This window comes from Paroedura picta, chromosome 3 (assembly GCF_049243985.1).
Source record: "Paroedura picta isolate Pp20150507F chromosome 3, Ppicta_v3.0, whole genome shotgun sequence".
In the NCBI taxonomy this organism is placed as follows: Eukaryota; Metazoa; Chordata; class Lepidosauria; order Squamata; family Gekkonidae; genus Paroedura; species Paroedura picta.
In genome coordinates, this window is record NC_135371.1 from 144833826 (window position 1) to 144852045 (window position 18220).

Sequence of the window (18220 nt, forward strand, 5' to 3'; positions counted from 1 at the left end):
AGCAGACCAATGAACTGGGCAAGCAGGCAGAGAACAACCAGAGTTCTGACCAGCAGGTGTCTGGCCCAGGGATCTGAGGAGCCATTTGTTATAGCATGGGGACTTTCCTTTATAGAAGATTCCCCTGGGGCAGGTGGCATTATTGACTGTGGATTGGGTAAAGATAAAATGTTTGAATCTCACTGGCTGCTTCAAAATTAATACCTGTCAAACTCTGGAAGGAAAGCATGCAAGAAATATCTTATGATTAATATACCGTATTTACCGGTGTATAAGACGACCGGTCGTATAAGACGACCCCCCAACATTTCCACTCAAAATATAGAGTTTGTTACATTACAGTACCTGTCATTGTCACCATTGTATGGCCGCAGCGCAACCGCAGCGCCTCCGCCCCACCCCTGCATCTCCCTGTGACCGGCACTAGTGCACAAGTGCGCATGTGTGAGCTCTGCATAGACAAGGAGCAGGCTGGAGCACCGCTGCTTCCCGCCAAGCAGAACAGGCTGGTCATGCCGAAAAGGTTGGCCCCCTGTCTTGCTGCTGATGCTCGCCGCAGCCACACTGATGACCCGCCGCGGCCGCACTGGATACCGCGCACTACTGGATGGAATGTAGAATTAGGTGGGCGGGCATCGGGAGGCCATTATGGGCAGCTATGTCTATCCCAACTGAAGTGCACCCGGCATATAGGACGATCCCCCACTTGGAGGCATGTTTTTCAAGGGGGTAAAAGTAGTCTTATACGCCAGCAAATACTGTAATTAGCATGCTTTAATTATGTTGAAATGAGATAGATCTGTACTGACACAAAAAATTGGATGAGTCAATACAGCTCCTGAAAAAGGATGGCATATTAATTAATTACTTGGGTGATTTTCTTGATTGAGTAAAAAAAATAAAAGAGGAAAACAGGACCCAGGCATTGGTTAATGTAATATCAACTTTCTGGGGATGGGCAGAAATCTTTGGACTATGCCAGGATATTACTGAACTGGGGGAGATTGCAAGCAATCTGTTTCTAATTCAGTAAAACCTTAGTCATCTTCACTGGGATTTTCCACTGTCATGCCTGTGCCAAAGTGCCTTTATGAAGCACTCCAAGATTCAGATCTCTTTGGCACTAAAAAGGAGGTGCCTATTAAAACAGCAAAATCAAAAAATAAAAGGGGAACCCCATTTAACAAGAGAGTCTTGACTGGAGGAAGGGAACAGGGTCCATCACATACCAACTTTTGTGAGCGGGGGTAATTTAGGGGACCAGTACTTTTAAGAATGTTAAATCTGGGGTTGGTTGGCTAATCTCCAGTTTATTATTTTACATTCTGCACTGTTTTGGGGATTTGGGTTTCTTTTCTCAGTTCATATTTTTCATTGTGTGTTTTTTATTTGTTGGTATGTTTTTTGTTTGTTTCCTTTTCTGGAGAGATAAGCAATAGGTCTTTCTTTTTGGCTATAACCTGGTTGTTGTAGTGTAGGAGCCTTCTTTGAGTGCATCCCCCCCTCCCCCAAGTTATGGGTTTTCCTTTGAATTCCTGTGGTTTGGTTTTTTGGGGGGTGAGGGAGGCTCATTTACAGTCACTGTGCTTTTTCCTATGAGTGCTTGTGGTTTCAGTTGAGACCAGCTTAGGTCGGGTGGGTTCTGTAACTAGGCTTTTGTTGAAAAGGGACTCTGGATTTTTAATCACATTTACTAAGATTTCTTTCCAAATAGGCTATTGAGGAGGATATCAAAAGAGAAAAGGTGACTTCATAGTTCTAAATAAATCTATTTATAAATGATAAATAAACCAGCTGTGCATCTTCTCCATTGAAATCCAGCTGTTATTTAACAAGAATTTCAATTTAGTGATCCCTATAGATTCTTAAATTTTCAGAAGGGAGTAAGCTCCAGCATTTCCAAACAGAAAAGCAAGCTTCTTCCAGTAGATTATATAATCAGGAGAGAAGTTTAGTGATGAGCCATACTTCACCAACCCAGAAAACTGTTCCACGGCAGCAGCCTTCCACCATTCCAATCTCTGGCCATAGTGGTTCAATAAAGAGTCCGCTTCACTGAAGCTGTTGCTGGGGCACCCCATGCAAAGGACAAGGCAGTTATAATTGCTAGCACTAGGCAGGGGCCTGCTGCTCAGATAGCAACTCCAGTGGCTGTCACTAGAGCTGAGGCTTGTCTCCTAGAGGAGGAGATGTATGATCTATCCTTTATGATAAGCTTCAGGAACATGAGTAATTGGGCAATGGAGTTCCCCACAGAGACCAAGAGGCTCATGGAGAAGCTGTTTGAGATGTTGAATGCCCTGCCTACTGTACCAAGTTGCATCAGGGTCAAGCAGGCTCTCTGAGCAAGACAGGAGAGGAGACAAGAGTTGGCACAAGAGAAACAGATGGAGGTAGCCCCTACTTATTGGAAGAAGCTCCTGGAGGATATCAGGGCACTGTCAGAACTCATCCAATTCCACAGGGTAAGACAGAGCTACACCAACAAGTCTTGGGTAGGGGCCAGTGACTATAAAACATCTATTTCCCCCCTGACAAAGACGACACCCCCCCCCCAGGAAGATCCACCAGCTAAAATGTTTATAGGTTTTTAATTGCTGTATTATATTAATGTTTTATTGTTCTAATTCTTGTAGTTGCTGTTATTATTAATAATCTAGGTATGTACACTGCCCTGAGCAGCACTCAGGAGGGCGGTTTAGAAATTTAATAAATAATAATTTCTGCTTTGCACAGTGCCCTCTGTGTAGGGCCCAGGTCTGTCGCGGCAGAATCATCTGTCATCTCTTGACAAGTAGACTAGTGAACCACTTGAAGAAGCACTACCAGGCGCTACTTCTTCAGGCTGTTGCTGCTGTGATGCCTGAGCAAATCACCAGCCAGCAGCAGAGTGAGTTGTATCGTGACAACCACCTCAAGAGCTCTCCCAGAGCATTCAGCGATTGAGCAAGGACACCAAGTAACTCTGACAAAGTTGCTTTGTGGGGATGGCATGAGCATGCTCAGGGAACGGTAGCCACAGCATCCAAAAAGAGTTGAAAAGTACCAATTGTTTTCCTGTACACATACCTAGTATGTAGTAGCACCGAGATACTTATTTCAAGGCCAGTATGTCATCTCACTAAGTAAAGATTTTATTACAAACATGTAAAAACCTTTTAAAAAAGCAATCACTTTTAATTATTCTGTTCAATGTATTTCAAAAGGGGGGAAAAATACCAGCCACCAGCAAGAATCCAAAAATAACATGGATGCGAGTGACTTTTAAAAAGCACACAAGCTGCTATTATACTAAAAGTATTGACTGCAATCCTTGATTTAATCTGTGAAGACACTGGCTGCACATAATTAAGTCCCACTGACTCCAAGAGAATTTATGAACATATAACAGTGTGCACTGAAACTTGAAAACTTATACAGCTTGTTTAGAGCATATAATATGCAAAGTCCATAAACACCCCATAGTAACTAATTTTATACTGCCTATGTTCATCTCCACATCTATCATCATCATTTTGAATATTTTTGTTTATTAGATCTACAGAAAGCCAACTGTACTATTTCTTTAATGTAACTAGTTTCTCATCACGTAACTGCCAGGATACAGAGTTATTTCAACAATCCCAAAGGCCAAATCAGATTTTGTTTGGCTGTTAAACAAACACAAATATGCATAGAGTTCCATGAATTACTTTTCATTTTCCAAAACTATTTGGCACTTAAGGATACAGGAACTCTGCTGGGAAGCACAAGGTAAAGCCATGCATAACTCTGGTGAGAACCACCATAGAGTAGTGGTTAAGAGTGGCAGACTCTAATCTGGAGAACCAAGTATGATATATGATATGTATCATTTTAGACTGCAAACGCTACAAATAGTTTAAGTGAAAAAATATTACCTCTCTTTCATGCATATGGAACAATGATTTTTCATCCCGAGAAGTGTTTTTCCCTATTCCAATTTTGGGTGCCATCTAATGAAAAGATCATATAAATACTCAATAATGTATCTGAGGAAAATTTGAGAGTAGAAAAACATTTATTATAAACCAATATTGTAGTACCTACCAATGACAGGGGTATAGTTTTCTCACGCAAGTATCTGGGATTTTCCAGCTAGAAAAGAGACATTGAAATAGATTTTAAACACAAGCTTTAATGATCCTAAATGTTTTTTTTTTTTTTTTAAGAATGATACAAGCATCTTTAAAGTACAGCTAAGACATCTGATGGAGAAACTTCAATTAAATACTTCAATTCTAAGCAGTCGAGGAAGTGTTCTCATTTCAATTGAAAGGTGGCTAATATTTTCTGAAACACACATCTGTGATGACTAAGCTCCATATTCCACTCCCCTCGAAACAGCTTTTGCTCTCCAGCCACCAACTCCACCCCCCACTATCTACTGCTATCTACTGCTTTCTTCCAAGCTGCAACCAGTTAGGAGTTGCCTAGGCCCAGATTCTACAGCCTCGGTTGCTAGGTAACTAATGCTTTAACATCATAAATTTTCCTGATGTCTCCATTGGTATTTTTCTTTTGGAATTAAATTATTGTCACTAGATAGAACTAATATTAAAAATGTCTATTCTTCCAGAACTAATTTTTTATTTCAAATTTTCCCAGCTCATATGTGTGACATTAAAAAATGTCTAAAAGTTTCTCTTAGGTTTTATTTCAGAAAAGAACATGCCAAAAATTAATTAGAAACATGCACCCCACTTTTAAAAAATCAAATTTGCCTGCAAATTCTGGGAGTCTCCAAGCTCTGTAGAAAAATACCCTATGATGGGCAGGTTAAGTTCTGCCTTTTCCTGGGAGAAACCAATGAGAGCTGACAGAATGTTTGTATGTTGACATTTGGAAAACAGCAGTTAAGAACAGCAGCTGGGAGTTGATAGCTAGGGGGCTTAAAGGGAAAAGAGGATGTCTGACTGTGTGAAACTATGGAGAAGAGCAGCTCAGAGTTGGCTGAAGGTAGTCATTTTGCACCAAAGCATCCAAGTAGCATGAATAAGACCACAGTTGAAAAGTTAAATGGAAGCAAAATATTGTTTATTTCTACCTTAACTTTTATGTATGATATATCAACATTACCAATCCTCCTATATGTATCAGAAACATGGACTTAACTAAAACCTGACATAAACTCGAGACCTTCCATATGCAATGCCAGTGGCAGATTCTGGGTGTCTCTCTATGTGATCATAATCGAGATGAGAAAATTTGGACAAAATGTGACCACCAGCTGTAAATTAAATAACAAATCCAAAAGCGCAGACTGCAATGGTTTGGCCATGTCTGCAGAAGGAACACCAGAAGACTGCCTAATAAACTCCACTGAAGAGAACGACCAACTAAATGGAAGATGCAACAACTGGCACCAAAGAAACCATGGCTTAAACAGGTCGAGGAAGACATTAGAAACCAGTGATTGACTATCCATATGGCCAGAACTACTGCCACCAGTCGCCAAGAGTTGGGAACGTATTATACACAAGGCAAAAAATCCAGCAGCATCTAAAGCAGTGTATTGGCTGAGAGGACAAGCTGCTCCACCAATCTCCAGCTAAAGGATAAAAAGAAGGTATCAACACTTTAAAAGTTTGGTTTTTTAACCCATGGGCTGCATGTCTCAGAGAAACATCTCCCTGCTGGATTCCCAACCCCAATAACTGTGAGTGAAAGGCTATTATTAAAGGGGGGTATGGCTACCCTGTCTATTGCTGTTTCTGTGCATGAAAGAGGGCATCTGAAAGGGGAAACTGTCAGGGGACTCTATATATTTTTAAAAGATGAGAAGGATGGTGAGTATGATGTCCCAACTTACGTATAACCCATAACCTGTGTGAGAGAGCGGTGTAGAAGGTGGTAGGTACTCTGTGTGACAAGACAAAGGGTGTCACATACCCCTTATCTATACTTTATGTTGTGTATTTTTCAATCAGCATTTTTTTTCTACATTCAAAAATAGATATGATTCAGTGCAAAAGAAAGAATGGTCAGGAAACATTAAACCATGAAAAAGTTCCATGTTCGTAAACCAAATCTGGACTTCTCTTTCAACAGCAGCTCACTCTTGCCATATGATTCCAAAACGTTCCAAATGAAAATGTATATGGCACAGCAACTCGCTATTTAAATAAAAAGGCAAAAAATGTCACTTGATAAGAATATTTTGGATCCATATTCATATTTTTTTCAGTGTTCATGTATCTTTTAGTTAGCCTCATTGGATGGCTGCCAGTTATTTAAGCACTTAAATGCCATAGCATGAGCTGTTTGTTCTTGATGGACTGTACACCCATTACCTAGGGACCATATTGATACAATCTAGTATAGATTAATAGCAGGATCAAAAATGAAACGTTTCCAAAGCTCAGAGAATGTCACTTGGCTATACCTATGAGAACCACGCAGAGGCTTCCACTCATGTAGAACCACTGATCTCACCATTCCAGGTCTACCCCCAGCAAGCAGGGTGGGGAAGGGTTTCATCAACTGGCAAGAAGGTTACCTAGTATCTAGATGCATGCCTTGTGCCACCAATACTTAAGTGACTAATCAATAAAGCTGCAGCCTGTTTTATCCAACTCAGCTGTATTGTACATTTTTTCTCTTCCTTAACTCCTCTCTTGAACCCTCACTTCCCTTCAGAAGGACTGAACAAGGACTACACTTTGAAATTTAATACTGCCACAATCGAAATGCTTCTAGATTACATAAACATAAACTGATTTGTAGGTAATCTAAACAATCACTATTCTGTTGCTGATCAGTAGTTTCTCATTTTCCAAATACCAAAAAAAAAAAAATCTGTCACATTAACACTCAAATATTCTGCAAACACAAGCAAGTGTACAATACATGAAAGGTTCATAAAGAAAGTATGTCTGCCTAGTTGAAAACTGTCCAAGAAAAATAGGTAAATCTTCTGCTTGCAAAGATTTGGCTTATTATTGAAGATTTACTGATCTTACCATGCATTAAAAACTTACCTATCTAATCTAATTCAGTTTATATTTTGACCATGAAAAAACAGTAAACAGAAAAGCCAATAACAGTAAACACTGCCTACTTAGATTTGATTTTTCTCCCCTAATGCTCCACTTGCACACAGTTACCCACTGACCTTCCCATCATTATAAATCAAAGAAAGCAACTACTTGTTCTAGCTCACCCCTCAAAATCCTTCACAGAAAAACAATTCTGCAACAGAAATGTGACACATACATGCCCCAATCACTAGAAAGCTCCGGGCTATACAATTCTGTAGGTAAGCGTGACTAGTTAGACGACCACTCAAAAGATCAGTTTACAGGTAACAAAAACTCTTGTTTTCTAGTGCTGCAATCTAAGTATACAAAATTACAACTTCCTAGTTGTTCACTAGGGATAGGTAGAAATAGTCACATTTCATGTGCTGTGAGCCAGTGAATACAAACTATTATTGGTGGTTTCAACTGAACATGCTCAAATGGGATGTCAATGTTTAGTAATTTCCCATCAAATCAAGCATATTGGTAAGCAACACATGTTACATAGCCAAAATTTTCAATTATTACATTCAAAAATTGATGAAGCAAACTGCAATTCGTTTATACGTTTGATCTTATCCCATTACAATGATTTAGTATGGAGGAACAGATGGAGATACTCATCTGTGTTCCTTTCAAGATTTCTCTCTCATCTTTTCATAAGTGCTGTTAAACAGCATTACAAGTGTTTCACAAACAGCAGTTTTCACAACAGAAGCAGATTTATTGTAAACACATGTTCAAGTTCAACAGGTTTCTTCCATGTGTGAGTGCTGAAACACATGTTAAAGAAGTAGAAGAATGTTGCCAAAATCTGTCTTCCTGGGACTCTGGACTATTAAACTGATGAATCTCCACTTTCACATTTTGGGTTGAGCAGGGTCCCATAATAGGACAGGCTTTTTCAACCAGGGTTTCATGAAACTCTGGGGTTACTTGACAGCTCTAGAAGGGTTTCCTGAATGGGTGGGAGTTAAATTTTTGATATAATTTAAAAATCTGTTAAGCATTTATCAGGTGATATGACCATATATGGTCATGTTGACCCACCTCCCAAAATGGCCAATGATGAGCCTGGAGGAAGTGGGAAGGGGAGGAGCCCCAGATGGGAAGCCATGCTTCCTAACCATATTCTGCAAGATTGTGCCACTTTGGGTTTTTTTCGAAGCCTGAGGAATTTTTCAGGGATTTCTCAACGGTAAAAAGTTTGAGAAAGGCTGCTCTAGGATTTTATTTGACAATATCGTTATTTTAATGCTGTTATTTCTGGTGGTATCACTGAGGGTGGTATCCCTGCTTATGCCTGGATCCTGGATTACTGTTGTTCTGTAATAATTACTAAAGTAATGGCCTTGAAAGTGTTAGTGTATGCAGATAAAGGAAATAGGGTTGCACTTGCCTGAACTGTTGTTCATTGAGTCGTCACCAGTGCAAGTACACAGTGGGACCGCACCTGTACAGGCCAGCCACAGAAAAGATTTTTGAAGCCATAGACACGCTCCATCTTCCACCTCTACACTATTTCCCACCTTTTCCAGATTGATCTAAAGAGAGTAAAGCACCCTTTCCTCTGCTGCTAGTGGGGTGAGATAAAGTTACTAGAGTTAAGAACTCACAGCAGAGCAAGGGGGGTTCTGTAACTGCACAGGTAACCACTCAATGAACAACAGCTACAGTTAAGTACAAGCCAGTTTTCATCATTGTAGTACCTATGCAGTCCCAAATGGCAGATTAACAAACTAACTGGTAACAGTCCCAGCTAGTAAACCGATTACAGGACTTCCCACTGAAAGATCTGTCACAACATCCACATTCATAATGTAGTGTCATGTGAAGGTAAAGGAAGTCAGGTCGCCCACTAAATCTGAAGGGTGGGAGATTCAGGACAGACAAGAGAAAGTATTTCTTCATACGACACAGTTAATTTGAGGAATTCACTGCCACAGATTGTGATCATAGTAGCCTAATTGTAAGGCTTCAAAAAGGAAGGGGACAACTTCATGGAGAACTTGTATACCACTGGCTACCCTCCCTCCTTGGTCCTGCATTGATTCTCCATACATTTAGCGAAAGGCAACACCAATGCTGGACATACCCAAGGACCAGTAGTGACTTAAAGGAGCCTGTCCATGGTTGGCATGACTGGACCAGTACTCCTGGAATGCACTACTCTAAACACAAGATCCATCACTGTTCGGTGAAGGTGATTGAGACAATGATTTCAAGTGATCTTGCCATTTGTATAAGTTGTTCATTATGAATGTAAAGATCTTTGCTGGGGAGCAACATGAAGTCAGAGGCAGAGGTGAGCAGCTAGGGATAAGGGAAGGAGCACATGGAGAGTTGCTTACAAGGTGAGGGGTTTTTCCTTCACAGAGGCTACTGTATGAAAGAGAGTGAGATCAGTAGTGGTGGGTGAGTAGATGTTTTGTTGCCTGGTTGACAGAGGTTTCTGTTAAGTACAGTTAAATGCTTTTGCTTGTGCCTGACTGAGGAAGTAGTGTGGTGTGGCTTGGAGAAGAGGATTAAAACACTACATGAAATAAAGGTCAGAGTGGCATATTGCTTGTCAGGGGCAAAGATTAAAGATACTACAGACCAGATGGCAAAATTGTTCAAACCGATGGATTTGAGAGGGACCATATGTGATTGAATGATATGGTTGTAAATGGAAGATTGGTTCCATGAATCTTCCTTCTCAGTGGTCTGAAAATGGGACAGTTCTTGGGATTCAGCTCCTCCTCCTCATGGGCAGGGTCGCAAATCTTGTGACTATCTGGTGCTCTCCTGACTGCCCTAGTCAGGTCCAAAAGCAGTCACATTGGAGGAAAAAAAACTCTACCCTTAACAAAAACCAAAACTCTCACACCAGGCCAACCTATGGTGTGATTTCATAATGATGGTAAAACTAGAAAACCATCCCACTCAACATTTCTGAAAACTAACTACAGCAGCAGGGTAAAGTTCAACCAGCCCCTTTTCTACAACTGACTTTCCCCAGATCCAGAGTCTCTTGTATCCCAAAATTAGAGGAAAGGTGAAAAATATAGACTGACCTGGACCACCAAGAAGGAAGGTTCACAATAAATGAACAAATTTCACATTATCCAGCGGTTCTCAGTGGGGCAGTCCAGACTCTCCAGATATACCAAAGTAGTGAGTCCATACGGGGAAGACTGGCCTCCAAGTTGAGGCAGTCTGCTGTAGAACCCTCTTACCGAATTCAGCTTCAGCAGAGGCTGAAGCTATCTATCCTATTATCTATCCTATAATGCCTGGTAAATGAATGCACTGATCTTCAGGTGGCAACTCTGCAAATCTTTTTGAGGAACAGGAAAGCTCTATAACTGTCCCTCTTAAGGAGTATGCCATCACCCCCATGGGGAATCGACCCCATCACCCTATAGGCCAAAAAGATACAACCCCTAATCTACCAGCTGAGGATAGGGGTAGACAGGTAACAAGGGAACCTGTTGTAAAGAAAACAATCATAAAGTCAGTCTTGTAGACGGATTTTGTCCCGTCCCGTCCCTACCATCTAAGCAATGCCATTCCACTTGCTGAGGACCGTTAGGCCTACGATAAATGAAGTAAGTGCCAGTTACTATCCCCTATGAAACACCTTATGCCACCAGCAGAGCTTTCCAATCTGCAGGTACAAACCTGTTGGTGGTTCCCAGAGCATGGGAGATTTACCTGGCCTCGACCAGTGCCAGGCCTTGGCTCTAGTGGAATGAGCTCCTGGAAGAGCTGAGGGCCCTGCAGGAGCTTGCACAGGGCCTGTAAGATGGAACTCTTCCGCCAGGTCTTCAGTTGAGACCAGAGCACAGAGAACCGGGGGCCCAAGCAACACTGAACCCCAACCTGCATTGGGGTCAACGGCAATTCTGAATGTTATGGCAGGTTAGGCCTTGGGTTTTATGGATTGTCTTGTTGCAGCGGGCTTTGGTTTTATATGTCATTGGGGTTTTTATCATTTTATTGTAACCCGCCATGAGAGGCTGTGTGATAGTGGTGGGTAATCAATCCAAATCATCATCATTTCTTTACCTCACCACCAAGAGTGCTACAACCTGTCTCCAAGGAGTGCTGGTGCTGAAACCTTTATCTAGTCCTTCCGAAAAAGAGGGTAAAACATCTGCCACTTTAACTGAAAGCAGGTCTTACCACCACACCAGGTACAGAACAATTGCCAGGTATTATTATACACTATTTGAGGAAGCCTTCCAAGATGCAATGAGGGTCTTTATCACTCTTTTATAGTACCTCAGGTCCCTGAGCTGAGCCCATTCAACCACTCGGTGGCCTCAATCCAATCATGGACCTTGGCAGCAAGGCAACAGTACTCCGATGCATATTGGGAGACCGTCTTGGATCCTTGCCACAGGTTTTGCAGTTGCTCTCAGACCACGTCAGCCTGGAGTGAGTCCTCAAAGCACTCCCACAGGGCTTGCATGAACAGGTCGAAGTCTTGCAGTTCTGGAGTATTAAGATTGTAGAAGCCCACATACCAGTCTATGGCCTCCTTTTCTAAGTAGGACCCCACATAATGCAATTGGGAGGTCCCATCAGGGAAGATGTACTCACACTTGTTCATGTAGGCCTGCTCTTGCATCAGAAAGGAAGACAGCTTATTAGGTGAACCAACAATATAGGTTTGCAACTTTCAAGCCCCTGCTGGAACAATAGGAACGGGACCTGTGGTCACAGTCCTGGCAGTCCCTCTCAGGGGCAACAGAGCAGGAGCAGTTGCTGGAGATAACAATGCCAGGGTCATTGTCCCGGTCACAGTGGACATAGCCGTCTAGGTGCCAGATGCCTCCCTTCCCACTCGGAGCTCCTTGAACCGCCGAATGTACTCCTCTGCATTCTCCTTATCATCAAGGAATAATGCCGTCATAGAATCTTGCTCATTTAGAAGCAAAACTTGAGCTGTGGTTTGGGGATCTCTCAACGCACTGCAGTCTCCCACTCCTATTCAGGCTGTTTCCATCCCACCGGGTCCATCTAGTTAATTCCCAATCACAGATCCTGGACACCCGGGGCATGTCTGCCCGCTGGTCGGTCACATAGCAGCTCATCTCAGATCCAACACCCTCACGCTTCCAGCTCAAGGTGCCCACCATGTAAGTGGTTGTGTAGTGAGTTCCAGAGCCCACGCTGGTCCTCTGATCAGAGGACACTTGCATTTCCTCATCAGTGTTAGTTTTGGAACTTGAGTCACCCTCGTCAGACATGGTGGCTTAACGAGAGACACAGGCTCAAAATAGGGGGTCCGGTTTCTGTGAATTGCCCAGTACACAAATCTTTGACTTGGTGCAATAGATCAAGTTTCTTGAAAACAAGCATGTTAACCTAATAAATACACTTCTAACAGTTGCTACAACATAGGGCAGAAATCTGGTACTTCTGAAAAACTAAGCCATTCCTACAGCTTTCTTGTGCACTACTGGCCCCTAAGGTGCAGACAGTGGCTTGTTTGTCTGGGTGACAATTTGGCCCTGGGTGCCAAGCATAGTGCTGTAGGACATTCCTGTTGGTACACTTGCCTATTCCTACCCCACCCTATAACTTATATAACTTAAATTTATCCCCCTGTAATGTAGAGGGAGGGAGGACTAGGAATAAGGCATCCCTCTTTTAACCAACAAAAATGTGTTAATAGACACAGGCTTTCAAGAATTCAGGTGTGTGGGGGGGGGTTGAGGCAAGGGGTAGAAATCACAGAATCTTTTTTTTAAGGAAATATAAATATTCATTTTTAAATGAAACACTTAATAATTTGCAGGGACATATTGAAATATAAGTCTTTATCTTGCAGATAAAGATAGCACATCTTTAAACTAAGATACAGCACCGATGAAATTTATATACCCAAGTAAAAGCGGCTGCAGCAGAGAAACAGGGTTGTCAGGATTAGAGCTCCAAGGTCACTTTTACATATGTTTGTTTTTGTTTTTAAGTCTCTGATCTGTTAATTTCTTCAAGGTGGATCATATATGGAAAACAGTCCCTCAGCTCAGTGGTCCCCAACCTTTTTATCATCGGGGGACCAGTCAACGCTTGACAATTTTACTGAGGCCCGGGGGGGGGGGTAGTCTTTTGCCAAGGAACATTGTCGCTGCCGCTTGAGCCCCTGCTCCACTTGCTTTCCACTGGCGCCCCTGACTTCCAGCTGCCCACTGGGGACACTGCCAGAAGCAGCTGCACAATGCCATGTTGAGGGGGAGCCCCAGCCATGGCAGCCGCTGGAGAGCACCAAAGGTGAGCCAGTGGCAGGGCAGCCCCCAAGGCAGCAGCCGGGGAGGAGGACGAGGAGGAGCCGCAGCCCGCTACCGACTGATCCACAGACCGGTACCAGTCACCAGACCAGGGGTTGGGGAACACCACCTCAGCTGACTTTTTAAATGTTTTTGTTAGGTGCGAAGTCGTGTCCCCATGGACAATGATCCTCCAAGCCTTCCTGTCCTCTACCATTCCCCAGAGTCCATTTAAGTCCGCACCGACTGCTTCAGTGACTCCATCCAGCTACCTCATTCTCTGTCATCCTTTTAAATACTAGTATATTAAAAAAAACTAATACTAGTATATTTAAATGCTAGTTTATTAAATACTAGTAAATACTTTTTAAATACTAGTATATTAAAAGTAAGCTTTGGATTTCATTCAGCTTAATAGCGTAGCTTCTGGTATGGACAGCAATTCTGCAAAGAAAAGGATGAGCTGCTAGCACAGTGTACCTAGTTATTTCAACGTAAACTCCATTTATTTTATCAGCGTTATATTTGTTCCAATTGTTTCTAAATTTTGACAGATTTTTGTGCCTTATTGACCATTCTGGAACACTAAATTAACAACAAAGTTTGTTCTGAAGCCAGCAAATAAAAGGAAGTGTATTTATTTTACCCCAAGATTCCAACTGTTGAGACGTGCTTCAAGGTCACCATCATCCCCCAAAAAATTTCTGGTCCGATGATCTTCCTAGAATATTAAATAATCAAATAAAATACTAAAATAACAAAAATGGACAAGAAGCAAGGTAAAATTCAGGAGCATTTGGGACTGCCCTGGACATTAATTTTCTGCAGATATTGTTGCTACTGTAACTCCAATTCAAGTTTATGCATATAAACAATATACTTGATAATGCTAGGCACCATTGCTTTTTATTTTGAAAGGACATTTGGTTAAGGCTGGGTGGATTGGATGATCTTACCCATTCTCCGAGTGTTTGACTGGAACAAAACTCTAGAGATGACAGCTGGTAGGTAGAACGATGGAGTAGGACTGGTGAAGACTGGTGTGAATTTAGGGGGGGGGGAGCTTGGAATTTTATTTTATTTTATCATTTTAATTTCTGTTGTAAGCCAATAGTAGGGGAGAGGGGAGGATGGAAGGATGCATGGATACTACTGATTCCTTTTGAGGCAGGTGGGCTATATAGAGCACATCACATTGATGATCCAGGGACATACTGGCTTTTCAGACGGTACAACATTTTCCAAAATCCAGAATAAAAGCACAAATATTTTGGCCTACATGTCTTTGTCTTATGTACCTTTGAACCCACAACCTCTCTATAATAACAGTCTCATGTTATTGTGCTCTCAGGAGGAATGTTCCTCCTGTTGAAGTAGAAAACCTAGATTTTTATGGGAAATACTTTAAATGACAAACTTTTTTATTTGAGGCAGAACATGCCAGGAATATCAGCATATAAATATAACAAATAGATAACAGAATTTCCTGAGCAAGAAATTAAATAATTTTCCCCAGTTATCAGTAATCCTACATGCAAGATTGCTTGGTGTCAGTTCTCTCTACTCATCTCTTCCCCCCCCCCCCATCCTCCGCCAGGCTTGTCTGTCAAGTTAACAATGGATATTTTGTACAGGATAAATTATTTAAAAAAAAACATTCCTTCAAGCGGTAAGTGACTAACATGCAGCCAAAATTCCTGAACAATTCTCTTTAAACTGTTGCTAGACACATGCCATTGGAGACTCATTGTTAGCCAAACACATAGCTGAGCATTTTTTCCTCCTAAGAAACTGATACTTAAGGAGAACTGCAAAATACCTTACATGATATATTTTGGTAGAATGAAGCACCTGCTCCCTTTCTAATTTCTTCTTGAAAGGTTGAAGTGTATCAGCACAAGTTATGACATAAACAAAGTGAGATGAAGGACAAGTGACTTTATTTTGCAAACAAAAAATAATGTTTCTTACAGGAGCCTTTGAGGTGAAGCTATCATCTTCAGATTGATGAGGTAGATTCATAGAGTGTGGTTTTAATGGTAATTTTCCATTATATCTATACTGGTCCCCACTATAAATAAAAAATGAAAACATACTGAAATTTCCATGATCTTTATTACTAAACATCCATTTATGTGTCTACCTTGCTTTCCCACCTTGATATTCAACAGTTTGCACTTCACAAAACATAAAGACCACCCTATACACCTGAAAGGAAGATTAGGGTTTTTTCCCCCTTAAATGTGGTGTTAAGAAAAAGTAGGTCTTATATTTGCATACAGATTATACCCAAAACGCTAATTAAAAAGCTTGTATAACTTTTGTTGTTGAAAATTCAGGGATCTTTCCTTTTGGGGTGAACATGGTTGCGTTACAACAACAGGAAACCATGAAATACAGAACAAAATTTGATTTCAATGGCATGTTGAAGACCAACAAAGATTTATTCAAGACATGAGCTTGGTTCTTATATGCCATTTTTCTCTACCCAAAGGAGTCTCAAAGCGGCTTACAGTCACATTCCATTTCCCCTCTCCACAACAAAGTCCAGTAGCACCTTTATGACCAACAAAGATTTATTCAGGGCATGAGCTTTCGAGTGCAAGCACGCTTCCTCAGATTATGAATACTGATTTTATTATGCTACTTCAGACCAACATGGCTACTCATTTGACTCTCTCCACAACAGACACCTTGTGAGGTAGGTGAGTCTGAGAGAGCCCTGATATTACTGCTCGGTCAGAACAGCTTTATCAGTCCTGTAGTGAGCCCAAGGTCACCCAGCTGGCTGCATGTGGGGGAGTGCGGAATCATACCCGGCTCGCCGTAACTATGGTTATGTTGATAGGTTTTCATTATAACCCAAGACTGATGGTGGCAAGGAAGAGGAAGAAGAGTTGGTTCTTCTATGCTGCTTTTCTCTACCCGAAGGAGGCTCAAAGTGGCTTACACTCGCCTTCGCTTTCCTCTCCCCACAAGACACCCTGTGAGGGAGGTGAGGCTGACTCTCTCCACAACAGACACCCTGTAAGGTAGGTGAGGCTGAGAGAGCCCTGATATCACTGCTTGGTTAGAACAGCTTTACCAGTGCAATGGCGAGCCCAAGGTCACCCAGCTGGCTGCATGTGGGGGAGCGCAGATTCAAACCTGGCTCACCAGATTAGAAGTCCACACTCCTAACCACTACAACCAAGCTGGCTCTAGTATTTCAAGTATAAAATGATCATAAGTGGTTAACAGTGACCTTTGTGCAGTACAAACGAGGGTTAAATGAAGTGACATTGCTGTTGTCAATGACAATCTCTACCAGCTTCCATTGCTGATGCTGCTCAGTAGCAAGCCTTCAAGGATTCTTTCAGACACACCAATCACCATTGGAACTGTCCCACTTATGTGACCACTGATTCCTGAAGGGTATGGATGAATCTTAGTTTGGTGTCTCAGCTTGATCATTCCACCTTGACTGACTCTGCTCAGAGTTTAGCCCCTTGATAGAGCCTCAGTTCCTTAAGGCAGGGGTAGTCAACCTGTGGTCCTCCAGATGTCCATGGACTACAATTCCCATGAGCCCCTGCCATCATTTGCTAGCAGAGGCTTATGGGAATTGTAGTTCATAAACATCTGGAGGACCACAGGTTGACTACCCTTGCCTTAAGGTATTGCTCTCAGCTTTGCTGACACGAACCCCATCACCAGATGTGCCTCCACGGGGGGAGTCATGCAATGACCCAAACAAAAAAAAACCCTGTACAGTGTTAATGTACAATAACTTTAAAAAATGTTCTATATTTCCGTTTTTTTCTCTATTAGCTATTGTTTCCAGGTAACAGTACAGAAAAGTACTACTTGCACTGTTACTTGAAAGGAAAAAAAACTTGAAAGCCAGAAGCATGCATAAAAATTATCCAAAAGTGTAGATTATCTCCTATAAAGACCTCCAAACTACACACTGAGTGATTTAAACTTTTTCTTAAAATATTTCACTCATTACACACACACAAAATTATAAGGGAATTTTTTTTCATAACTCCCTAAAGTTCCCAGTTTTTCTGGTAGAAAAATTAAAGAAAGGGGAAAGGAATTTCATGCCATTAGACATGACATTAAATCCACACAAAATAAAAAAAATTTCCTCTGATGGTGGCACTGATGTCACAGTGTAAATTTTAAAGTGTTACCAGTGAAAACCCCATTAAGACCATTAAAACAGCACAACATAAAAGCAGTATCCAGTATGACACAGTAAACGTTTAGCAAAGACTATAAGTATTAAAACAACCCTCAAGCTAAAGAAAGGCCATAAAAATGAGGATGTGATAACCATTCAATTAAAAGCCTGGGTTAATACATAGATATAGATATATATATAGACTTCACATAAGAAAGGAAAAGGCTTGATAGGCATTAGGCAAGTTTCTAAACAGAGGGTAGTCCAGAAAAGAATCAGCTTTTCCCTGCCATTATTGATGTGGAACAGATCTTCTGGTGCGCTCAGTGAAACAGAAGTTAAATCCGTAAGTCTCACCCACCGAGTGTGCCAGAAAACCTTGAGTGGCAGCCACCACAAATGCAGCCAACTGTGGTGGCGGTGGCTGAGGGCTGCCACAGCGCCAAAGGCCAGCCTAGCCACAAAGGCGGGCTGTGGGGGAAGAGGTCTGTCTCCATGGTTGTGTGTGTGTGTAAGAGAAAGAGGGAGGGACAAGGGACCAGGAAGGATGTCATGAAAGCAAGAAGTAAGGGGGAGAGGCAAGGGAAGAGTGGGGGAAAGGAGTCTATGCCACCTCCCTTTTATGTTCCACATGGGGTGAGAATCCTTGTCGGAAGAATTTTTCATCTTGGAGCCATCAACACTGGCAAACATAGAGAGAGTAGTTTGTCCATTCCTCTGATACTGGCATTCCTCTGATACTGGCATCTACAGTG

General features: G+C 41.8%; 1 protein-coding gene across 9 annotated transcripts in view; it reads right to left on the bottom strand.

Annotated features, from left to right (window-relative positions):
* CEP112 (centrosomal protein 112) overlaps positions 1–18220 on the bottom strand; it is a 336652-nt gene that overhangs the window by 305813 nt on the left and 12619 nt on the right. For all 9 annotated transcript variants that reach the window (XR_013229509.1, XM_077328382.1, XM_077328385.1 and 6 more), the window contains 4 exons: positions 15269–15368; positions 13944–14018; positions 4069–4116; positions 3900–3974 (listed from right to left, as the gene is read on the bottom strand). Coding sequence is in view for 8 of the 9 variants with exons in the window: in XM_077328382.1 (XP_077184497.1) it covers positions 3900–3974; positions 4069–4116; positions 13944–14018; positions 15269–15368 (298 nt within the window). In the remaining variant the exon portion in view is untranslated. The remainder of the gene's footprint in view (positions 1–3899; positions 3975–4068; positions 4117–13943; positions 14019–15268; positions 15369–18220) is intronic.